This window comes from Ictalurus punctatus, chromosome 24 (assembly GCF_001660625.3).
Source record: "Ictalurus punctatus breed USDA103 chromosome 24, Coco_2.0, whole genome shotgun sequence".
Classification (NCBI taxonomy): domain Eukaryota; kingdom Metazoa; phylum Chordata; class Actinopteri; order Siluriformes; family Ictaluridae; genus Ictalurus; species Ictalurus punctatus.
In genome coordinates, this window is record NC_030439.2 from 5,512,376 (window position 1) to 5,537,723 (window position 25,348).

At 40.5% G+C, this 25,348-nt stretch overlaps 4 protein-coding genes across 5 annotated transcripts in view; 3 read left to right on the forward strand and 1 right to left on the reverse strand.

Moving 5' to 3' along the window:
• Positions 1-1,060: 1,060 nt before the first annotated feature.
• LOC108257433 (protein phosphatase 1 regulatory subunit 36) lies at positions 1,061-7,516 on the reverse strand. The gene is made up of 11 exons (XM_017455194.3): positions 7,224-7,516; positions 6,944-7,008; positions 6,758-6,844; positions 5,973-6,109; positions 5,700-5,769; positions 5,500-5,598; positions 3,752-3,892; positions 3,337-3,379; positions 2,581-2,786; positions 2,227-2,421; positions 1,061-2,129 (listed from the first exon to the last, which is right to left on the reverse strand). The coding sequence occupies exons 1-11, from the start codon at positions 7,245-7,247 to the stop codon at positions 1,844-1,846; spliced, it is 1,353 nt and encodes a 450-aa protein (XP_017310683.1). The 5' UTR covers positions 7,248-7,516; the 3' UTR covers positions 1,061-1,843.
• A 264-nt stretch (positions 7,517-7,780) lies between these two features.
• Positions 7,781-15,014, forward strand: tpmt.1 (thiopurine S-methyltransferase, tandem duplicate 1). Of its 2 annotated transcripts, none has more exons than XM_017455195.3 (9): positions 7,781-7,876; positions 9,109-9,234; positions 10,215-10,307; positions 10,436-10,568; positions 11,695-11,747; positions 11,851-11,925; positions 12,743-12,828; positions 12,933-12,977; positions 13,521-15,014. In XM_017455195.3, the coding sequence occupies exons 2-9, from the start codon at positions 9,140-9,142 to the stop codon at positions 13,643-13,645; spliced, it is 705 nt and encodes a 234-aa protein (XP_017310684.1). In that variant the 5' UTR covers positions 7,781-7,876; positions 9,109-9,139; the 3' UTR covers positions 13,646-15,014. The 2 variants fall into 2 exon arrangements, with proteins under 2 accessions (XP_017310684.1, XP_017310685.1); XM_017455196.3 differs by lacking the exon at positions 7,781-7,876 and adding an exon at positions 8,079-8,102.
• A 1,795-nt stretch (positions 15,015-16,809) lies between these two features.
• The window catches only part of ext1c (exostoses (multiple) 1c), a 58,656-nt gene continuing 50,117 nt past the window's right edge, over positions 16,810-25,348 (forward strand). Inside the window, exon 1 of the mRNA XM_047150666.2 lies at positions 16,810-17,765. The gene's annotated coding sequence lies outside the window, so the exon portion shown is untranslated. The remainder of the gene's footprint in view (positions 17,766-25,348) is intronic.
• The window catches only part of ncdn (neurochondrin), a 70,930-nt gene continuing 66,035 nt past the window's right edge, over positions 20,454-25,348 (forward strand). Inside the window, exon 1 of the mRNA XM_053675459.1 lies at positions 20,454-20,457. The gene's annotated coding sequence lies outside the window, so the exon portion shown is untranslated. The remainder of the gene's footprint in view (positions 20,458-25,348) is intronic.

Sequence of the window (25,348 nt, forward strand, 5' to 3'; positions counted from 1 at the left end):
ATACCAGGGAAATTTCAGCGGCCAAGGTCCAGATCCAGGGTAAAGCAGGCACCTGGCCACTCCTAGTCGTCGTCATCCCCGACCTCCTGGGAAGAGACTGGCCTGGGTTCCCAGCCAGCCCAACTCCAAAATCCAGCAGAAACACGAAAGAGACAAGAGCCCGGCAGGCCTACTTGGTGCAAGATGAGGGGGATGCCACAGTAGAAGGTAAGCCACATACACGTTAACCCGATCTTGTCTGTGTTCCAACAGTTGAACCGGCAGGGGAAGCAGAAGGAGGATAACCGCCTGAAACACTGCTGGGCTCAGGTGTGGCAGATAGAACGGGTCGACCAGAGCCCAAAACAGAGGATCTCCTCCTCCTTCTTCCTCGTTAGGGGCGGTCTCCTATACCAACAGGCCAGCCGCCGAGGGGATATCGTGGACCTCCTCGTAGTCCCTAAGACCAAAACACAGACGCTGATGCACCACGAAATGAAGACCCGGCTGGGAGTGGTGGTACAACAGCGGCCCTATCGTGTCCCGGAGGCCCGCCGCCAGGCTATCGAGGAGGAGATCGGCCGAATGCTGCGGCACAATATCATTAAGGAATCCGATAGCCCCTGGTCCAGCCCCATCGTAGTCATCCCGAAACCCAACGGAAGTATGCAGCTATGCAATGACTTCCGGAAGCTGAACCAGGTCTCAGAATTCAACAGCTATCCCCTCCCCCGGGTGCATGACCTAGTGGAGCGACTAGGGAGGGCCCGATTCATATCCACCCTGGACCTAACCAAAGGTTGATGATATCTTTTCATGTGACAACACTGAAGAAATGACACTTTGCTACAATGTAAAGTAGTGAGTGTATAGTGTATAGTGGATGTGCCAGACAAACAAAAGTCCAATCCATGGAGGCTCCAACTTACAGGACTTAAAGGATCTACTGCTAACATCTTGGTGCCAGATACCACAGAACATCTTCAGAGTTCTTGCGGAGTCCATGCCTCAGCAAGTCAGAGCTGTTTTGGCAGCACAAGGAGGACCTACACAATATTAGGCAGGTGGTTTTAATGTTATGGCTGATCATTGTGTATTGCGCCAGTGCTCCATATAGCTCACGCAGAGTGCACATGGTGCACAGAGCTGCATATCTCTGCCTGCACTCCCAAAATGATCATTTAATTCTTTTTGAAAATCTTGTACAATTGTCATTCTTAAATGATCGTTCTTTTTATTCAAAGAAAATGTTATCCGAATGTCCTTTGAGCATTATAATGAAATATTGCTTAAAGGATCCCATTTTGACTCGCAGCTGCACTGTAAGTGCGTCCCAGTTTAATAACAGATTCTGAAAGTGTGTCCAGCAAACTTTCTGATCTTTCTGTAATGTAACAGACATTGTAACAAATGTAACCAAAAAAATAATAAAGTAAATCTGATCAAATGTCATTAGACGGTTATTGGTGTCAAATGTACATGTAGCCTGAATAACATATTCTCAATTTCGGAAAGGACAGTGTTGTTTTGAAACATAGTTAGCTAGCTTATTCAGTCACATTAGACAGAAGATAGAAAGTTTTCCAGAACAGGAGTTGCATAAAGTGCTGATCTGCAAATTGCTATTTGCAGAGCATAATAGTATCATTTGTGGATGAAAAATTGCTTCTTTTTTACATAAAGCAGATTTGTATTTCAGTGTTTTCTAGTGTTTCTAGTTAACATTAAAAAATCTAACATTCTAGACCACACCCACTTCTCTGAATACAAAAACAGATACTATTATTTTGAGCCCTAAACAGATACAGATAATAGCACTGCGTTACACCCCTACAACATACACATGTACACACACAAGCGAAGTTCATTCCGTATCTGATAACGGTGCCTCTGTGGTGGCTCTCGAGGTCACAGTGTGAGCCCGGCTCAAGCTGCGGCGTTTCTCTGCTGTCGTTGTGGCGGATCTCTGGTGCATAAAGGTGGTCTTCCTACCCATATTATTTCTTAGCGGATTATCGTTTTCATCCTCGTCGTCATCATCATCATCAACATGGTCTTCATCGTCCGCATCTTCTTCCTCCTTCTTGGCTCCATGGGGCATCATTATGGTGTGTCTCAACTGGCTCAGAGGTTCTCCCAGTATACCAAATCTAAGAACCCGACAAGAGAAGCAAAGATGTTAAAATGGACAAGAACAATTCACGAATATAGCTACAAATATTAAAGCTAGAGTAACTCTGTTGTCACCTGCACGATGCCAGCTGTTGGCTGAGCTCCTCCATCATAACATCTGTGTCTATACGCTTATCTGGCTGCTGCTTGTGGAGGCTGGGGCTTTGGAACAAATTAGATGCTTTTTCTCGTGTGGAAGGCAGGATGGACATCATGACAGGTGAGCACTGGGTCAACATAGAGACTAGGCCCAACCTATGCCGAGACTTCCTGTATTAAAGATCACATCAGATTATTTGAAGTTGGAAAATGGTTCTCATTTTTACTCACCAACTGTGCATTAGAGATAGGAGTAATTTCATTTTAACCACAGCATGTAACACTATAGAGTAGTCACAATACTCTATAGGTACAAGGTGAGACACAGACCTGATGTTTGGAATGGTCTCGGGCTGACTCTCTTCCTGGGTGATCTCTTGCTCTACTTCTTCCTCCTCTGGTTCGTTCCTTTGAGCCCTCAGGGCAGGATTGAAGGTGTCAGGGCGCAGCAAGCGACCAATCTCAGTCTGAATGCCCTTTAGATCCCGCCTTCCAAAGGTGATCCATGCCACATAGCAGAAGAAGCTGTACAGACACTGGAATATACATGTAAAGCAGACAGATGTTTAGTAAAATCTACCTTCAAGCTGCTTCTATTTGCTTAAAAACCTGGTTGCTGAAGGCAGGAGAGGAATGAATGATGATTGTTAAAATGTAAAACAATTATTTTACATATTTTAAAATGGTGCAGTGAGTACGGCCATGAAGTGTGATTGGTGAGGAACAGAATACTACATGGTGCTATTACAGGAAAATAATCAACAACAGTTATATGATGCTACCGTTAAGTGAATTCATTTTTGTATCCATGTATTGTCACATTTAATGTTGTGAAGCTAGTTGGTCCCTGTTATCACGTACGTTTCGGCCAGTTTAAATGTTCCTTTGCTTTTTCTTAATAAGACTGAATAAATGCAGCTTGTTACCAAGACACTGCAAAGTGCAAAGCCCTTCATCCTAAAGCCTCCCCCTTTGTGGAAAACTTAAAGGAAAACTTAAAGGTGCAACTTCATGCTGGAGACTTACATAAAGGTAAATAAATATCTCCTTACATAAATGCTTTTCTTTGTTCTCTGTTTCACCAACCTCATACAGATGCCTATCTCTGTAAGTGGACGACACCCTGCTCCTGTGGACATAAATCAGAATTTGTTACAAAACTCTAACCAAATAATTATGCACCACACGTGAGGACAGCAGAATCACAGGCACATCGGTACATTTTTCTCTTTTAATTGGGACACGTTTATTTTTGCACTAGCAGATTAGTTATGCATCATTCAGCAGAAACTCTCCAGTACTGATGATGTCTTGTAAGGCCATGTTTTGTTTTCTCAAAAGAGCATTATTCATCCTACAACTTGCAATTACTCAGATATGGCCTACTTATAAACTGAGCAGCAGTGTTACATCAGGCAGTCTACTGTGAATTAGTGTCTGAGTGTACCTTTAAGTGACAATGAAAAGCCAAATTACTGATGGTTGGTGACTTGCCACTGACCTGCCACAGGCCATGTGGTGCTGTTGGGAGAGACCCTGCCCCAGCACCAGACTGGAGTAACAGACGGCCAGGTGCTTCTTGGCTAGCTCCAGTTTAACGCTTTCTTCTGCTGTCATCTGCTGCTCTGTCACACTCTGCTCCCTGAAACAACCGAAAGAAAGAGGATTATGCTAATCCAGATTTACAGTTAGCCAGCACTAGTGCAGTGGGTCAGGTTAGTCTAAGCTCTGCTGTTGCTTAGACTTCATTGTAATCAGTGTAGCAGTTCTTACTCTTTCGATGACTCTACATACACCTGATATCACACTCACATGCTTTTTGAACATCTCATTTAAAGATTTTTTTCCCCCTCTTTGCTGTAATAATAACCTCCACACTTCTGGGAAGGCTTTCCACTAGATTTTAGGGGTGTGTATGTGGGGATTTGTGATCATTCTGCCAGAAGAGCATTAGTGAGATCAGGCAGTGATGTCAGGCGAGGAGGCCTGGGGCATGTCGGCTTTCCAGTTCATCCCGAAGGTGTTCAGTGGGGTTGAGATCAGGATTCTTTGCAGGACACTCGAGTTCTTAGACACCAACCTTGGCAAACCATGTCTTCACAGAGCTTGCTTTGTGCACAGGGGTATTATCATGTTGGAACAGTTCCAGTGAAGGGAAATTGTAATGCTACAGCATACAAAGACATTCTAAACAAGTTTGTGCTTCCAACCTTTGAGGAAGAACCACTTATGGAAGTGATAGTCAGGTGTCCACAAACGTTTTGCCATACAGTGTATGTAACAATGTGTATATCCAAACTTATTAGACAGAAATTTGGGGGGAAATACTATCAATGATAATAACTAAATGAGAAAACACAGAAGGGCATGCTGAAAATAACCAAGGATTGGGGGTGGGGGAGGTGATGTAAAACAGGTGAGGCAATCGTCTAATCATAGTATATAAGGAGTTTCCAAAAAAGGTCTAGTCCTTCAAGAGCAAGGATGAGTCGAGGCTCGCCAATCTGCCAAAAGAATAATCCAAAACTTTGAGAACAACATTCCCCAAAGACAAATCGGTGGGATTCGGGGCATTTCACCTTCTACAGTGCACAATATAATTAAAAGATTGAAGGAATCTGGTCAAATCTCTGTGCGTAAAGCGCAAAGCCAAAAACCACTTCTGAATGTGTGAGATCTCCGATCCCTCAGACGTCATTGTCTTAAAAACCATCATGAGTCTGTAATGGTGTCTGCAACGAAGGCCCTGTACATTTGTACTGCTGAAGAAATGCATAATGGATGAATGGGGGAAAATTCCGCTCGCTAAACTTAACCAACTGGTGTCTTCTCTCAGCACCCAAACGCTTAATAAGTGTTATTAAAAGAAAAAGTTGTTACACAGTGGTAAACAGTCGACTGTCCCAACTTTTTTGGAGTGTGTTGCAGTCATCAGATTTGAAATGAGTGTATATTTTTCAAAAATAAATTAAATTCACAAAGTAAAACATCTAATAATGCATTAATAATGTGTTTTCAATATAGTACAGAGTGAACTGAATTTTCAAATGACTTTTTGTTTGTTTTTTCCATTTTCCATACTGTCCCAACTTTTTCAGAATTGGGGTTGTATACTTAAGTAACAGTACTTTAAAGTATACCACAATTATTAAATATCTGTAGGAATCCACTCTGTGACATTAGACCGTGCAATCCTGAGATTATTTGTAATCCCTTTCAAACACATTTAATCCCTAACTTTAGACTCACACCATGAGGGGCTTGGACCTGTCCTCCAGAGCCTTCCTCTGCCAGTAGCAGTACAGGTACAGCAAAAGAGCAGCCAGAAACTCGTCCATCTCCTTACTCCTGCACTCAGAACAATTTCTTTATCGATACAGCTCCTATTTTAATATGACCCTAATCATGATCATGTTTAATAGTTAGCGAGAATAGTTTGAATGACTTACTTAATCACAGTCCAAAAGCAAAGCGGAATGGGCAGTGCATCCTTCTCCTGCATTAACGAGACTGCCACCTCTGTAATATAAAGAAATTGAATAATATATACACTCATAATTTTTTGTATCGTGCAGGATGAATTATGAATCTGTCTGCACTGCATCAGTGTTGAGTGTAACAAAGCATCTACTCATATTATAAGGATTAGCATTAACTTCATAAATCATAATGATCAATATTATTATCTACACAAGGACAGGACTGTGTGCAATATCAGTTACGTTTAATATCCTCAATGGTGATCAAGTCCCCCTGTGAGCATTCTGCAGCAGCCTTGTGGGTGTCCAGCTCAGCAGAACTGACACGCTTCCTCAGACCAGAGCTCCCTCCTTTGGCTGAAGACTTGCATTGTGAAATTCTTCAAAAAATAAATAAATAAATAAATCCAAAAAACTACAGTTAGTTTGATTTTTTTTTTTTTTTGATACAGCACAGAAATAATACTAATCAATATTAAACCCATAATTATGGTTAAGAATTTGTAAAGCAGTTTTGTAAACATCATACCACAATAAACTTGTCGTTCTTTTGCAGAAACCTATCCGATAGGTTATCCGTAACCTTAAATATTTGCTAATTTTATAACTAGATGGTGGTTTGAATTTTATTCAGTCATCTTAAGTAACTGCTTCCAGGACTGTGGTGGATCTGGAGACTATCCCAGGAACATTTAACAGGAATACTCCCAGGATGGGATGGCACGTCATTCGCGTTCACACACTCATTCACAAACCAGAGACCCTGGAGCTGTGAGACAGTAACACTATACCACTATACCCACTGTGCCGCCATGCATGATGGTTATAATCTGGTCATTTTTAATTAGAAAGAAGAGAAAAAATGTGCTTATATCATCCCTTTTACATGAGTTCAACTAGATGGTATGTTGTTAGGTGAAAGAAAACATGCTTAACACATCAGAACATTATGCATGGATGAAAATGTGTCTTAATGTACTCCGACAGTGGTTCAGCATTAATGGAGAGAGAATTAAAAGTATTTTTACTTTACTAGATGTTCCCTAACAAGCTCTTGGTATGACGTTGTCTTTGAGGCTTTTCTCTTCTTTTTAATCCCAGCAGAGATGTTAAAACTGTTAAAACAACCAACAGTCAGTCGAGATTCATAAAATACAGGTGATTCTCTAATTGTTTAATTATGCAACGCAATCAGAATGTAAAAGTCAGTTTACCAAGTAAACTCCAGGGTTTGTGTTTCATCGTTCCAGGTCCATTTTCCAGGAGGAGGCACACTAACCTGTGATGAACATGAATACAAGACACAGGAAAACAAAAACCTTTCATTCAACCTGTATTTTTCTTGGTTGTTGCTACTACAAAGAGAGGTGCAGTAAATTAGTAATGCTCATATGTTCATTCTCATGAAATGAAACCGCAGTATATTTTAAACGTTTATCAATGCAGTTTTAAATCCCTAAGCACTATTCATTTGAGGATAAATTCAATATGTACCGTTTCCTTTTCTAAATTTGCCATCTCCTCTCAGCTACACCAAACGTCCCATTCAAACCAGGCTGTTTACAATGATGGCGGACAGCCCGTATCTTAGCAACAGGTCCTGAAGGCTGCCAAAAACTAATCAACTGATTAGGCAGATTCTACATAAACCTACACGTTTATTTAATATAGAAGAAGTGGGGGTTTTTTGTACACTCAGTATTACATTATTATTATTATTATTAGGGTTGCTGCATTACATACTTTACGTCACAAAATATTATTAGCACCTGCTGCACCACAACAGACCATCGGGGGCTGCTACACACAAACCACAAACCAAGATGTTGCCAAGGCATGTAAAAAAAAAAAAGAAGAAGAAGAAAAAAGAAGAAGAAAAGAAAAACAAGTGCTTATTTGTTTCTGAGATTTAGTTTGTGTAATATTTATTGTTTATTGTTATTGTCTTTCGCTTTCACTTAATTTCAGCACTCAGATAAATCTTTGCGTTGAAGCTTTGCTCCAGATAAGTGGGCGGGGCCAGCTTTGACAGACAGACAGCTTGTCCTGTAGCTGCAAGGCATCCGCTTATTCATCCCGCCTCTTCCTGTTTGTCTTCTAATACCTGGTGTATGAACAGTAGTCGGCGTCAAAGTCCAGAAAATCCGGTAAGAACGTCCTTTGGGCCCGAGCACCGATGGTGTGGGGTTCTATTGGATCGACTCTGTTTATTATTATTATTATTATTATTATTATTATTATCCGAAATAAATCGCATTTTTGAGGACCTAAATATACCCGAAAACACACGAAACTTTGCGCACGCATCAGAACCGGTGAAGATTTACATCTGATATGGATTCCAGAACCGACATCATATTCAGTCCGTTAATGGTATTCAGTAATATTTAGAGGTCTCACAAATTTTTATGTTTCGCCTTGAAAAAGGAAATTGTTATAACATAACCAAACGTCACATGATTGATGCGAATCCTGACCTGAGTACATCTACATGCCAATATTCAGTTGTAGTCATAGCGCCACCTGATGGCAACCTGAAGTGACATGTTTTACACTAATGTATTCCTAGCAAAATATAAAAATATGCCAACAAATTCTAAACATGCTAGAAACGTGTTAAAACAACGTGTTAGCAACACTTAGCTAAGTGCTAAAGCGTTCTATTACTGCTAGTGAACAGGAAGTTGTAATGACTCAAGCACACAATGCCTAATCTTCCCAAAACATCACATTCATACAAATCCTGGCATGAGGACATCTACATGCCAATATTCAGTTACATTCAGTTACCATCTACTACCAAAGGGAAATTAAATGTTTTACATCATGATACATTCCTAACAACATACAAGTGATAAAAAAAAAAAAAAATTAAAAAAGAGGCATGGTGTTCCCCTGGCAGAGCAGCCCCCAACCTGCACCCGGTGCGAGGGCCCAGTCATCGCTGCTTGCAGCTTTAATTTTACTTTGCGATTTTGAACATGTGTGCTCTTTAACGCAGTGAAAAGAAATTCATAATGGCAACAGTTAAAAGCATCTGACTTAACAGTTGACATGAGTAAAAATGTAGTATGTGATCACAGAGTTACTCTTCGAGGTTACAGACAGCCTGTTTATTAGGTGTAGGTGTACTTCTTTCTAAAATAAATGCATTTCACCAATTCATATGCTGACTGGAAATGTGCATGTCACACTTTGACAGGACAGACTCTGCCATATGTAATTCATTATTTACTACAATGTCATGAGTACCTCTAATCCATGTGATACACTCCCAAAACAACATGTGTAGGGGAAGGCTTGCTCTGAACTTTAATCTAAGCTGATCTTTCGCAGCTGAGTATTTACCCGTACACTGACTAACTGTCTTCATTTCCAGACGACTTCACTGAAGTGACAGGGTGAAGGTGATGGCAGCTCAGACAGACAGAGTGATGATGCTAAGTGAATGGGAGGACAAATGGCAGGAAGGAAAGATTGCCTTTCACCAACCTCACATTCACCAGTAAGTGGTACTTTTACTATCTAATCAATCCATCTGTGATCAGTGGGCTTGTGTGCGTGCACTGCCAGTGTGTCGACGTTATCAGCCCCACCATCACGGGGAAGCTGTCCCGCTCCCTGGCTGGGTGAGTGGCCCATATAATAGGTGTAGTGTATAATAGGACTGTCTGAAATACATCTATATTAATATGGTCATAAATGTAGGCCTATGTACACTGTATGGCCAAAGGTTAATGGACACCTGACCATAACATTCATATGTGCTTTTTGAACGACCCATTCCAGATTTAGCTCTCCTTTTCTGTTATAATAATCTCCACTCTTCTGGGAAGGCTTTCCACTAGATTTTGGAGCGTGGCTGTGGAGACGTGTGATCATTCAGCTACAAGAGCCTTAGTGAGATCAGGTACTGATGTTAGGTGAGGAGGTCTGGGGTGCAGTCAGTGTTCCAGTTCATGCCAAAGGTGTTCAGTAGGTTTGAGATCAGGGATCTGTGCAGGACACTCGAGTTCTTCCAGTCCAACCTTCTCAAACCATGTCATCATGGAGCTCGCTTTGTGCACAGGGGCATCGTCATGCTGGAACAGCTTTGGGCCTCGTAGTTCCAGAGAAGGGAAGTTTTAAATCTACAGCATGCAGATACAACATCCAACACAACTATGTGTTTCCTACTTTGTGGAATCAGTTTCGTGAAAGCCCACGTATGGTCAGGTGTCCACAAATTTTTGGGCATATACAGTAATGTATCATTTGCAACTTATCAGATAAGTTAATATTTCCCCTATTTTATAAAATGTTTTGTTTTGCTGTGTTTTGATGGTAAGAGCTTCCACACCCACCGAAACCTTTGTGGCTACTTAAAGACATTTTTCCATCTGTAGAGGGTATATGCATGGCAGGTCTGGGCATGAATAATCTGTATAATCTACAAGTGTTTACTTCTCTCACATGCATGTGATTCCCATTGTCTTCTATCTTCAGAATGCTAAAGGACAATCTACACAAAATCTTGTGTGGACGGCAGCAGGTTCGGTTTTTCTTCCCTCTCTGCGGGAAAGCCGTAGACATGAAATGGTATGTGGTTGATTTTTCATATCTTGACTATTACAATAGGCTGGAACAGAATATGCCTACTGTCAGACAGACAACTAAACTATTATGTGTCTCAGAGTTACTCATGCATTGTATTCTCTGTGTCTCAGGCTGGCAGACATGGGTCACGTGATCGTCGGGGTTGAGATCTCTGAGAAAGCGATAAAGCAGTTTTTCGAAGAACACAGCCTAGAGTACAAAGAAGAGCCAGTGCCAGCTATACCTGGAGCAAAGGTGTTCAAGGTATACTGCAAACCTTTGATATTTTTCCCATTCATCTCATTTATTTTACCACTTATTAGAACTTGGTAGAAATCGGTAAAAGAGCTCACTTGGATCTTAGATTAAAAATAATCAGTGGTCTTTGTGTCGGCCAGCCAAAACGACAATATTAATTATTAAATATTACCTAAAGTGAAGTCGCCGAAAGGCCCAGCACTGTTCCGGAAACCGGTTTGGCTCCAAAACTATTCTTACATGGGGAAAGAATGTCTTCCTGTTTGTCTTCCAGACAGATAGTGTCCTGTCACACTCTCCCAGATAAACAACTGTAAAGCTTGAAAAATAAAAATAAAAATAAAACATGACCTTGTGTGACCCAGTCAAACCTTGACCATGAGCTGTGTCAGGATCTCAAGATAACCTCCTGAAACACAGTTTGGCCACTTTTACAAATAAAAAAATGTGCAAGTGAATAACAACTTATTTAAAAATGTTCATGTCTGTGAGAACTTCCAAAAGGCAGATCAGAACGACATTAAACAATACTGATGAACACGTTTTTAACAATGACTTAAAACATATGGATAAAGAGTATGAAGATGCTGCACAGACCTGTCTACTGTGTATAAAAATATCTTTGCAGCTAGTATACATGGTGGCCATTTATTATTAATGCACTGAGAATGTCAGTGTAGCCCAAGCATTTGTACTGTCCTGCTCTGTCTACCTACACTGATTATCCTTAGGCAAGAAGATAATTATATACCGTATGTGCAGCTGACTTTGAAGAAGTATATCATCTAAAGGGTCGTCTAAACTCCAAAAAGCAGTCTACGCTATAAAGACCTGAGATGTTCCAAAATAATGAATAGGTATAAATAAAGAGGTGCTGAGAGATGGATCGCTTATTGTTCCTGTATACTTGGATGCTTATGCTTAGTTGTGCAACTCATTACTGCACATTGTTAATTGGACAGTTAATTAGTGCGTTATTACTGGTTGGTAGAATTGTTCTTGTTTTTTTATTAATCCATGATAAGCTAAAAAAACAACAACAACAAAAAAAACAACATATAGTCATGTGATTTCTCACATCTGATGTAGTCATTAGAGTTGTGTTCACTCAGTGTACTTTCTCTGTTCCCAGAGCTCTGATGCAAAGATCTCCCTCTATCAGTGCGATTTATACAAGTTCTCCGGGTAGGAGTTGTACCGTCTAGTTTTAGACTATGAAGCATGCCTGAGAAAAATACTGTGGACTCTGAGTCTCTCTCTCTGTCTCTTTCCCTCTCTCTCTCTGCAGTGCTATAGAGGGTCAGTTTGGAGGGATTTGGGACAGGGGTTCTCTGGTGGCCATAAACCCATGTGACAGGCAAAAGTAAGTCGTGGTATTTGTCAGCATTTGCACTGAAAGAATGCATCATTCAAAACTTTTACAGGTCGTTACGTGAAGTCATTAAGTAAGGCATAAAACACAATGGTCCGTCCATGTCGTAATAGGAAAGTCACAACAGTGTGGTGTGATGTGGCTCATAATGACATGGAGTTACCGTCGCCACTATGAAGTTGCTTATTTTCCCAAAACCGCATGTCAGCAAAGTTTTTTATTCTTCTTATACCACAGCAATTGGCCATCGATTTAAATTTGCACTCATTAAAGAATAACACACACTTTTCATTCATTTGTAGTTATGTTTAATGTCGTAGAATATCCACTTCTGCTATAACAGCTATAAACAGTCATTCCTTCACCAACCTCTCTCTCTCAACCTTTTTTTTTCTTCTTCTTTTTGCTCTGTCTTGAAGTTAGTAAGACATAAAAATGCAACTTGTCATGTTGGCAAGAAACCAGAAAGTGCGATTACCTCTGTCACAAAGACTTTCTCTTGTTAGAAAACTTAAAGAAACCACTTTACCTCTGATAAGTACGAAGCACTGACAGTGGAGAGTCTGTCTCAATACGGTATATAACTATCTCCACACAGAAAACTTCAGCATATTAAAGATTATACACATACAAGTCCCAGTGTAAGTTGTTACTATGGAAACATTACTGTATTAGAGTGAGCACATTAATATAAACCTGTGATTTGCCTTGTAGGAATATAATAGAGTAGAAGAAGAATGAGGATAATTGTTGTGCTAGAAATGTTAAAGTATTGTTTGATGATTGTCATATTCTTTGTGTCCTGAAGGTATGCTTCTCTCATCATGTCCTTGATGGACAAAGACTGCAGGTATTTATTGGCTACACTGGAATATAACCCTGAATTGTGGAAAGGTAACAGTACAATTGACTTATACTGTTTTGGACATTTGCTTTAGAGTCTGTTGAGAACGTGCATCAGTGTTTCTGTTTACTCGTATTGTTTTTCCACACAACAGGGCCACCATTTGTTGTGCCTGAAGAAGATGTGAAAAGTTTATATGGTGAGTTTACCTCAGTGATTTGCTGCTTCTAACAGGGCAGTTTTTTTCTCTGTGTGTATATGTGTGTATATATATATATACACACACACACACACACACACACAGTACTGTGCGAAAGTTTTAGGCACCCTATTTTTTTTAGTACAAACTTTGTTTGTACAGTATGGAGTCAGTAAAAAAAGCATTAGTTTTCCAGCACAAAATGAAATGTTACTGAAAAATGTTTGCATGTCAGCAAAGAAAGCAGCAGATTATGTAAGAAACACTTTTCAGATAAAAAAATATATAATGAAGGCTGCTGGGTTTCGCTGCAAAAATAAGAAGTCAAAGTCTCCAGAAGAGCCCTGAGCAAGATGCTCAGTAAAACTTGCATGCTAATTTCCTGCACACATTGTACCTGAGACCACTCATTGACACTGTTTCATTTAATACTGTTTACTGCCTTTATAGCATTTTTTTAATGTAGAAACATTTAATTTCATTATTTTGGAAGACGTCTTTGCCCTACAGTATTTTGTGTGTGTCTGTTTGTTTGTTTTACAGGTGATGCTTGTGACATTGAGTTGGTGCAGCGTAAAGATGCCTTTGAAGAAAAACATAAAGCATGGGGACTAGACTCGCTTCTAGAGAAGTTGTACCTGCTAACTCTAAAAGCAAAGTTGAACTAACAGACTTTTAGGAATGATGTCTTAGCAAGTGAAAATGTTTTAGATATTCAGTTGTATAGATAGATGGATACTGAGTCTTTATTTGTCACATATACATTACAGCAATTACAGTGAAATTATTTTTTCTTCACATATCCCAGCACGTTAGGGGGTTGGGGTCAGGTGCAGGGTCAGCCATGATACGGGAGCAGAGAGGGTTAAGGGTTTGCTCAAGGGCCCAACAGTGGCAGTGCTGGGGCTTGAACCCCCGACCAGTAACCCAGAGCCTTAACCGTCAACCCACCAATGCGACAGACAGACAGACAGACAGACAGACCGACACACACACACACACACACACACACACACACACACACACACACACACACACACACACACACACACACACACACACACACACACACACACACACACACACACACACACACACACACACAGAGAGAGACAGAGACAGAGACAGAGCTCTATGTTTCCTACAGGAATCAGGCAGTGGACGTGATTAGATCTCAAGATACCTTTGTATACATTTTAATACTGAAATGTATATTTTAATGTTAATCACCATGACAGTATTGCACCGCTTAACAACTAACCTTAAAAATTGAGAAGACCTTTTAATGTCAAAATCATTAATGCATATTTTCCAGAAGGTGACACTACCACATGATCACAGAACAGCAGTTGAAAAATGAACCTCGTTAGCACAATGAGCCTCATTAAAGCGCAGATACCTGAAATCATTACAAACCACTGAATGATCCCTTAATTATAAATATCAGACCTAACTCATTAATGAAGTTTGTATGAAAAGAGGCAGCATTAAAAGAATTACATGCACAAAGCCTGATCCTGAGGAAGAACACATTGTAATGCAGCTTGGTGAGACATTTTTATTCTTTCCACACCTGGGTGGGTTTTGAATATTTAGAGAAAATCACAGGAACCCTTTAACCCACACCATCTGCTCCGACACAATAGTGATTATGTTTCCCCATGGATAGTTCGATTACCTGCCAGATAGTGTGTGTATTCCAGCACTCTAGAGAAGACGGTAAAGAAAAAAGACAAGAAGATGGAAAACATAACAAATCATATGGCTGCTGTTTGCTTCTGGGATGTTGGGGGGGGGGGGGGGGGGGGGTCTTCCCTTTTACCTCCTGTAAACATCTCAACATAAAGAGCCACTCATCATTAGATGGTCTAGTGGGAAATCAAAGAAAACTGTCTTTTTAGATACATATTGCCTTGTTCAAATGCTCACAGGAACAAAAAAAAATGCTAAATTGCCAAGTGATTTATGATGTTTACATTTATGCATTTGATCTATAGACCTGTGAAAATCAATTTTAAATAAATCATATTTACTACATTTGCGTTACTGTGTGTATGGAGTTTCTGTGCATGTTCTCCAAGTGTTTGTGTGGGATTACTCCGCGTAATCCGGTTTCCTCACACCTCCCAAAAACCTGCCAGTAGTTGGACTGGCTATGCTAATTTGCATTTGGTGTGAATATGTGTGCATGTCATCATCATGCACATTAATATTCAGTTGTTTCCCCTTTTGCTGTTATAATGCGCTCCACTCTTCTAGGAAGGCTTTGCACTAGATTTTAGAGCGTGGCTGTGGGGATTTGTGTTCCTTCAGCCACAAGAGCATTAGTGTTGTTGTGTGAGGAGGTCTGGGGTGCAGTCTGTGTTCCAGTTCATCCCAAAGGTGAGATTCGGTGGGGTTGAGGTCAGGGTTCTGTGCAGGACACTCGAGTTCTTCCAGTCCAACCTTCTCGAACAGGTTTGGACATATTAGTTCCAGTGAAATTAAATATTAAAACTACAGGATGAAAAGACATTTGTGTGCTTCCAACGTGGTGGCAAAAGTTCGAGGAAGGCTCACATACAGTATGGCTCCAAGGGTCAGGCGTCGACATATAGTGTAGTTCTATATTTGAACAGAAGATGGCAGCACCTTCTCTAACATCCTTACCTTTTTAAAAGAGATGAAGGTTAAATAGTGGAAGCTTCATATAAATTCAGTTTGTTTATTTTACAGTGTTCTTCACTTTGTTTATATTCTGACATGCCATACAGTATATTCTGAATTGGGTGTAAGATTCTTGTCTTATATTTTGATTAATTATGACAGAACTTAATGGTCTATGGCGGGGTTTTTCAGTTCCAGTCCTATTTGGCCAAGAAGCATAATTTAGTGATTTCCCTGCTCTAGTATCACTTGTTAAACCAGGTATAATATCCTGTGTATAATATTCTGGGTTTAATATCCTGTGTATAATAGTCTGGCTACAATATTCTGGGTATAATAGTCTGGGTATATTATTTTGGGTGTAATATCTTGGGTATAATATTTTGGGCATAATATCCTGGGTATATTATTTTGGGTATAATATCTTGGGTATAATAGCTTGAGTATAAAATCTTGGTTTTATTATTTTGGGTATAATATCCTCTGTATAATATTTTGGGTATAATATCCTGGGTATAATATCCTTGGTATATTATTCTGGGTATAATATATTGGGTTCATTATTCTGGGTATAATATCCTCGGTATATTATTCTGGGTGTAATATTCTGGGTATAATATCCTGGGTGTAATATTTTGGGTATAATATCCTTGGTATATTATTCTGGGTGTAATATTCTGGGTATAATATCCTGGGTATAATATTTTGGGTATAATATCCTTGGTATATTATTCTGGGTGTAATATCCTGGGTATATTATTTTGGGTATAATATTCTGGGTATATTATTTTGGGTTTATTATTCTGGGTATAATATCCTCATTATATTATTCTGGGTGTAATATTCTGGGTGTAATATTCTGGGTATATTATTCTGGGTATAATATTCCAGGTATAATATATTGTAATATTATAAATCATGCTGTTTGCTCCCAGTGATTTTATCTGGGTGTTAAAGGATGTTCCAGTAAACAGAGATTTTTGTTGTTATCGATTTCCTGTCATCGTTGGTCGAGTGTCAGTTTAGCAGCCAAGGTCGATTGAGGTTCATTTGTCCCGAGAGTGTGCCAGATGTGTGTGTGTGTGTGTGTGTGTGTGTGTGTGTGTGTGTGTGTGTGTGTTCGCCAAGACGCCTCCATGGTCATGGACCAATCAGAAGCGCCGGGGGGCGGAGCCTACAGAATGTTGCGCGGATAATGGAAACGGACAATAATAACCCCATGTGCTGTGACAGCCCAGAGAGCCGGACGCGATCTTTGTTAATCTTCTTGTTCTTTTTGAATGGAGGGGTGAAGCAGGAAGCGTGTGCTGTGAGCGCTGTTGGCCGCTGTTCAGGCAGGGTCTCACCGGTCAGTGATGGAGCGCAGGGTGAGGTAGCGCATACCTTTTGTGTGTTATTGTGAATAACATTCGGCGCTGTAGGGCAGTGGTGAGTGAACGGGTTTCCTACACAGCTTTTAGATCACAGACACGTCGTCGTGACGATCAGCCTTAATGCTGGACGCGAGGTTCATGCACAGAGCATAGCAACCCTTTTTTCTTTTTTCTTTTTTCCTTTTTTTTTTGCGCGTGCAGTGCATGTGCATGTGTAAACCTGTAACGGATCTAGTGCGCACGCTGATTGCTCGTCACGCACGAGACGCGTTATGCATGCGCGCGCGCGCCTGTTTACCATTACATCCGTATAGCCCACCTGTACCTGGTCTAACAGGCAACATTAATGTCAGGTCTGTCACCGTGTATTCCGACTGAGATACTGGAGGGAGGGAGGGAGGGAGGGAGGGAGGGAACGGGGAGGAGGAAGCGCGTATCTGCGTCTTAACGCTCGCGTAACTCGATCCTGTTGAACCGCTGGTGAAGCGAGAAAAGCGCCGGTGCGAGGCAGTTTACACGCTTCCGAGCTCCGTTAATGACTGTGGTGATCAAAGTGTCCACAGGTGCAAACGACCCAAGAGCTTGTAAGACATGCGGGGTTTAGGGAGTAGGCTCCTTGGGCACTTGTGAAATGTCACTTTATCACATCCCAGGCTGAAGGAGGAGCGCGCGACGAGAGGAGGAGGAGGAGGATCCGTTAAATAGCCTAAAGCACGTCGGGATGCGAGGGTCGTGCAGCCACTCCGGAGGAACAGCGCTCCAAGAGCAGGTACCACACTCTTCACTGATGTGCTACTCACACGAGAAGGTGCTGAGATCTAATCAGCGGTGATGAGTGTCCTTTCACACCAAACCGTTATTATCTAATGGAATCATGCTTCAAGTGGCTTAACTGATGTAGGTGTCAGAGTTACCAATCAGATGAGTGGCTTGATAGCGTATTTCTTCTCTAGATGGCTCTACACGTATATGAGACACTTTTACCCTCTTGGTGCTGATTTCATGGCTGAGTCTGTCAGGGCCGTTCGACTTAATGAGATCCCAAGAGGAGACATCATTACTAAACTGCGGTCATGACTCAACCAAGCTATCAGATATTATGTATTATCCGTCATGGTTCTTTTCAAATATTGGACTAGTTTGATAGTCTTTCCGTTTTTACGATGCGCCGTCCGGGGCGTCGTGAGGGCGAGGGTCCGAGGGCGGCTGGAATCTCAGCGCCCTTTTGACAGCGTCTAATAACTCATGACTCCACAACGTCATGCATGCAAGTGTATATGACTTCATGTGGGCCAGGGGAAGGTGAAAAGGAGGAGGGGCAGAGGTAGGCATGAATAGCTCTGCATTATGGCACAGAGGAGGTTCTGTGCATTCACGGCATCTTAAAGCGTCGCGTGCACAGCCGAAATATGTGTTGAAGCATTCTTACAGCTGAGAATACTAATGCTGGAACAGAAGAGGAAAGCTGTAATTGTCCTCGCTCATCCTGTTCGTTAATTAGCCCTCGAGGCATGTGCGCGGGCAGCGTATTGTTGAGACGTAATTAATCAAGCCAACTCGTAATTATTGTGGATTGGAAATTAAAATGTGAGGAGTAGCAGGGGGCTTTCAGTAAAAGGTAAACATCTTATTAACTCAGTCACACCCTTTCAACCCCTGTGAGGCAACACTGTCGTTTAATTCTCAACAATTTCCTCTTGCATGTCTGTGAAATTACTTGGAGACAGAGTACAATTTTGCTCAAAACAGCACCGGTTCTCAGAACAGCCTGGACGAGACTTAAATACTGTATCCTTCACAAATGGAGTCATTTGGAGGCTGTGTTTGCTTGAAAATAAACCGAGTTTGAGGTGAGGCCAGATGATGCAGCAGCACACCGAACCACAGCCTCAGGCCCGGTCAGTCTCATCGCCACAAACACGCAGCACAGCCGTGGCGTCCTCGCCGTTGCTTTCCCTCTAGCCCGTAATGACAGGCTTCCACATTTAATTTTAGCTAAATCTTGCCTTGCTCACCTCACCATCCTATTTGTTTCTATCCAAAAACAGCCACCGTGTACACAACCTACACGTTCTGTCTTAAACCAGCTGCAGTTACACATGGGCCAAAAATCACAGAGCAACTCAAAACACATGGCCAGCATCTACAGACGTTCTGTGCACAGACAATGTGGTTATTTTGCAATTATAGCTGAAAAAGGCCAACAAGACAACCTAGAAGTGCTGGTGTGTGTGCGTGTATAGCCTGTGTGTCAGACTGTGTCAGTTCACTAAATATTAAAAAATCCTCTTTCACCTCATAATGAGGTGCGTTACATTACAGCGAGTGGGAGTTAATTCAGCTCAACAAATCACTGAAATGAGATTTTGACTTAGATTTATATATATATATATATAATCCTGTTTATCAAACATGGAGTCGTGCAAACACATTTTTCTGTTACAAAATAACAGGTCTTCACAGATGGAGAAAAAAAAATAGATGGCACACAAATGATTGACTTATACTCCGAATCAGCCATGTCTCCAGGCAGGGAGCGATCTCGTCACAGTGACAATGATACTCTGACAGTTCTACATGGTTATAGGTCATTAGAACAGGAGTAGTACTTCTCCAGCGTGTAGTCTGTTACTCATGCCATTTTGGGTCATGAACTGAGAAGGAACGTCAGGATGGATGTCAAACCAGGCATGCCGTATTCATTAAAATTGATTCTTGTTGATGTGAGGGTACATTCTTTCCTGTAACTGCACCCCGGCAGATGCCAGGACTCCTCGGACCCAGTCGCAAACCACCTGGAGCTAATCTGTAAGAATCCTACTTGAGACTGATAGAAAAACAATTTGACCTTGGAGGAAATAAGAGCAGTTGTGTCACCCGCTATATTGGAGTATAGACACATTTATTTGACGAAGAGACAATCTTAGGTGCTTTATGAATTATATGAGAAGGAGAAGGAGAATGAGGAGGGATGAGTTGTGAGTCCAGCTGTCACAAACTCCTCCATGTGAGAAAACAAACCAGGCTGCCGCCGTCTGGGCTGGCCAGTAGGGCACAGAGAACAATGGCTGCACCTGCTTCTTCTACCCCTTCAATTCACCATAAATCATTTGCTCTTGTGCCCCTCAAAACGAGAGACCTTTTTTTAGTCCAAGGAAAAGGCATAGCGGTTAACTGTCTCATGAATGCATTATGGAATTGATTGGACAGGGTGATTAGGATGATGGAATGCTCTCATTAGCTGTTATGAATACATTGAAAACTCATTCTAGACCAGCCTTGACTCTCACAGATAGTCTGTACACAGTGTTTACCAAAAAAGCAGCGTCGAACACATTCGCTGAGGAAAAAGATAAGGAAAAGATGACAGAGCGACAGCGATTAAAACGAGATGGCATCCGTGACAAGCTGTGATGAAGGCTGTGCGTGTGTCAGAGAGTCACTTCAACCAGTCTTTCCCTGTCAGCTCCATCCTCACTCCTATGGCCTGGTGCTGAGTTCCCCAAGCCCACACGTGTCCTCGATTTGCATTGCCCTATATTTATTAGCTGAGCTGTCTCCCTCCTACTGCTCCTATCGTCTATTGCAAGGGATTGCAGAGGTCTTCCCTGCTATTGGGACATCTGTATTAACGGCAATCGATTCGCAGTGAAAATTGAGATTAACTTCACCTGCGAGGTAAGAAAAAGGCGAATGAAATAAAAGAAGGGAAATCAATGTCTTAACTAAAGGAAAGCATGAATTATTGATGAGCAGCACGTAACGTAATCTCAGGCATCTGTTTTCTGACTAATATCAGCACTCGGCACGTAGCACGCGGTGAGACGAGCGTCACCGAGCAAGCAGTATCTTATTGATTTTATGCTTGCATATCTACGCAGATAGAGCACTGAAACATGGCCATAGTTACATACAGAGTATACGTAACATACAGAACATAATGAAGTGCAATTAAATTAAATTAAAGCTCGGCGAGCAAGACGCTGTGCTGCACCACGTTAGATTAAAAATGAAACAGGAGCCTTGTTTCCATCTAAATATTGAATTAAATTCACAAATCACAAAAACATTATGCAAATTCGAGTGCATTTCCATCAGCTCTGTTTGCACAAAGAAAAACATCCCAGATTGGATTTAATCTTCATTTAAAAAAAAATATTTAAGAAACACCTACAGGAAGGAATTAATAGATGGCAACATATGAAAAGTTTATTAATACACAGCAGTAATAGTAATATTATATCACATGCCTTACATGCAATGCAGTTAGATTGCTTATTTGGTCTTTTCTTCAGCAATGTTCTTTTTAAGCAGGGCATATTCATCAGCAATTTTGTGATACACAGTTTTGTTTATTTTTTTCTAAAAATGAGATCACACCCAGAGTACATAAGGTTAGAATACAAAACGTCAGCTTTAATCAAAGGCCGTCTTTTGTCTCTTCAGGACTTGTGACGTATATCAAGTGAAGAAAATAGAAATCAGAGTCATTTTTACATGTAGACCTCACAATACTAAAGGACTGTTGGACAGTTGGTTGCTGTTTCCTAGCCAGCTGTGCGTGATTTCTTATTCACAGCTGCCAAGACTGAAACACATGGGAAAATGATGACCTCCGGAAAAGCAACTAGATATGTGATTATTTTTATAGCTATGGATTTCCTAAACATTTCATAGTCATATATATTGCTCCTACTGACAGTAGGTGTTTAGAGAGAATTCCTCTGGAATCAGACAAATAAAGCAGTGGTCTAAATTAAACTTGATCAAAATGTTTTTGTTTTTTTTTAACAAACGTCCGTTGACATGTTATAGACATAAAATAAAAGACATATTGTCATCACTGTTTATTGTAATATCTGCAAGTGATTCACTCTGTGTTGGAGAACAACTGGATAATCATTTAGTCGAGCATCTTACAAGTATCAGGATCAACTCCATCTCCATATATTATAACAACATTGTACACAACATCAAAGACACCATCTTTACGATTTCTAGTTGTGGTATCTTAAGGAGAAAGAGCTACGTGCAAAAACAAAAAAAAAAAAAAACAACAACCTAGAACCCTTTCGAATGAATGCCTTATTTATTCAGCATTTAAATATACAGCATATATCAATGAATATGTGTGAACGTATGAATTTGAATATAAACTAGTTCACCTCCTACAGCTTCATACATATGCATCTCATACACTTCAGTAATACACTATTATACACAGCTAAAGTACCTAAACAGCAAATATGGGGATGGCATTGCTTTAAGAAGTAAAAACAAAACAAAACAAAACATTGCTTTAGTAGTATAATAGCATTTTCTGTATATACATATACATGTATTGCATATACTGTAGATTTTAATATCATTAGGCTCGTCCATAGGAACAGGTGAGGCAGAACAAGAACATATTATATCAGCCGTTCTATAAATATTTAGCTTCATAAAGTCCTCATTCACCTCCACACATAAACCAATGCTTCATTGATTTGCTCGCCTTTCAAGGTGTTGTGCATCTAGAAAGGTGTTGAGTTACCAGTACTAATAGAGGTCATTTGGGCAGGACTCATTCTGCTATATGCTCACTCTATAAGTGGCCGCCTGGGTCGTGGTTCTTATGCTAATCTGGGCTAGTTTAAAACCCTAGCTGCGTCCGAATATCCCTACTACCCTACTACACAGCAGGAAAAAGCAATACGCCAAAGGAGTAGTATGTCCGAATTCTCAGTATTCATAAAACAGTAGGTGTATGACCTACCCGGATGACCAACTGCTTCCACTGAGATTCTGCAGTATGGAACCAATGGACACTGCACTGTCCCATAATGCAACGGGACTGGTGCGGAAAAGCTGTAAGAATCAAAAATGATGTCAGGCAGGTGTAAGCACAAAAAGTATTAAACATTCCTTGTGGTTAAACTGTACTTGTTTAACAACATCCGAGTAAATTGTTAACTTGTTGAAGGTTTAAACAAGAAAAAAACAGTTGCGGTGCAGGTGCTTTAAGTTTTTGCGGTTACTATGACGTCGTAGATCACATGACACTGCCAAGATGGCGGATGTAGTAGGTCCGGATTGTATTCATACAACACACATGTACTGATCAGCAAATAATCAATCAATTTAATTGTAATAAATTTCCACAAACAAAGGCAAAGTGTAAGTGCAGGTCATGTGTTTATGATGTACAGAACCATTCCTATTGACACGTAGCTTCAGTATATTGTAAAGACTGCGAGAGGGAAATGGCGGATTTTCAGAGTGGATAATGTCTATACATCAGAAATGCATTTCATATGCAGAGGCTGAGAAAAAGAAGAAAAATGTGTTTCACTTGTCCAGTGTCTGAATTATATGGCTAGTTTCAGATCTTTTGTGTGGCTTTTTTTGTGTAACCTGGAAACCCGGGTTAAAAATATTAGCTCTTTTGTCTTCGTCCCACATACAGTACTGTGACAATGAGAAACACCTGCTGTATCGAACCCAGTTACATAAAGGTATGTTTAAAACGTACAGGGTTACTCAAAAATTCAGTATGTAGTAAAATTATTGCATAAATCAAGTGTGATAGCCTTCTCGGCTTATTTCTTTGCTTGAGGCTGCATCGTTAATAATGTCATCCTGCCCCAACAAAATCTATGGTCAAGATTATGAAATCTATAGCTTTATTTTATTCTATGGCCTGAGTTTGTTATATGCATTCAGCAAGAAACTGAATATTGTTGCTGTGAATGAAGGTTGATAAGAAAGCAGAGTAACATACAGAGTGTTTCTCTTACTCTGTGTTTTATGACTAAGTGTTTCTATCAAAGACAAGAAAAATCAGGAATCGTGTACAAGTTGAATCGAATTTTTAAGCCATATTGTACTACACAGCTGGACTCCAAGACTAACCAGAATACAGTAATTTGTTGCTCTCTGGGAATTCTTCAATTTGTGCCTGCACTTGCTATTCAACAAATATGGGTTGGGAGCTTAGTGAGAAAAAGCTCAATGTGGAGATGGAATTATTGCCTATTCAGTATATTGCAGAGGACAGGATTGTGGGAAAGGTTTCCAACAGGCACATGACTTTTGCTTATTGGTAATTAGAGGAGCTTGCCATTGTATTGCTCCAAAGCAGATGTAAAATCTGTATGTGGCGGCACGTTGTATCGCAAAGTAAACACATGAAATCTGGGCCAGACGGAAATATAAACATATATAGATTAAAAAATGTATTATGTTATTTCACGTTTAGAAAAAAAATAAAATAAAAGCATTCTGAATAATCTATTAATCATACATTTTATAGTTTTTAATTACTGGTGCATTATCCTGTAATCTCACACGCCATAGTCATTTCAGCCCATCAGTGGAGCATTAGGGATGATAAACCACGGTGTAGCACTGATAAGAGAGGACAGAAGCGTTTATAAGAGATAACAAATAAATAAGGGAGCAAAAGAAGGGTAACAAGAAAAACTCAAGGAAGCCAGGTGAGACCTGAAAGCTGCCTTTGTGCCTAGCCTGGCAGGAGAAACACTGACCTACTCTGTGACGTGCTACACGCATACACACCCCCAAATGCATACACACACGAACGGGGTTATGAAGATGAGGGGTGAGGGTTACTTGGCAAACAACGCAAACCTCAAAACTGCAGCATGTTTTCATACCAAACACAAAGTCCAGTCTTTCCCAAGAGTAACGGACACCGCTCTCATAAAGACGATTTATTTTCCCTGCTCGCTCAGTCTTAATTTTACTGCTTAAACGTTTAGTTATTTTCCCCCCTCTCTCTCAATGTTGGCTATACTGGACTCTGTTTCACTTGAGCTTGGAGAGAGCTTGATACTATCTCTGTGCAGCTCATGTTTAGCATGCTCAGGCCAAACACTAGGCCAGTGTGTGTGTCAACAGCAGAACGGTCTCAGACCACCAGTGTAAATGCACCCATTTCAAATCAAGCATGGCTGTATGCTGGCACACACGTTCTTTTGTGCTCACTGGAGATGCGTCACTGAGTGTATGCTGGATGTAGATTTTTATTTTATAGGGAAGCACAAAGAACTTGCTGACAAATGAATTCCCATGGGGTTTTTTTTCTATGGAACTGCTTACTGCACTTATTGTACGCATCACAGTGTTTTTATATATGTGTGTATATGTATATATATATATATATATATATATATATATATATATATATATATATATATATATATGTGTGTGTGTGTGTGTGTGTGTGTGTGTGTGTGTGTGTATATATATATATATATGTGTGTGTGTGTGTGTGTGTATATATATATATATATATATATATATATACACACACACACACACACACACACACACAAACTATATGTATGT

Excerpts from the sequence above, each read along its gene's own strand:
- LOC108257433 (XM_017455194.3), bottom strand. The coding sequence starts at position 7,247 with ATGGCAAATTTAGAAAAGGAAACG. Across the intron at positions 6,845-6,943 it reads CAAACCCTGGAGTTTACTTG|TTTTAACATCTCTGCTGGGA; the intron begins GTAAACTGACTT and ends TTGTTTTAACAG. Across the intron at positions 2,422-2,580 it reads GAGACCATTCCAAACATCAG|GAAGTCTCGGCATAGGTTGG; the intron begins GTCTGTGTCTCA and ends TCTTTAATACAG.
- tpmt.1 (XM_017455195.3), top strand. The coding sequence starts at position 9,140 with ATGGCAGCTCAGACAGACAGAGTGATGATGCTAAGTGAATGGGAGGAC. Across the intron at positions 11,748-11,850 it reads GATTTATACAAGTTCTCCGG|TGCTATAGAGGGTCAGTTTG; the intron begins GTAGGAGTTGTA and ends CTCTCTCTGCAG. Across the intron at positions 12,829-12,932 it reads TAACCCTGAATTGTGGAAAG|GGCCACCATTTGTTGTGCCT; the intron begins GTAACAGTACAA and ends TCCACACAACAG.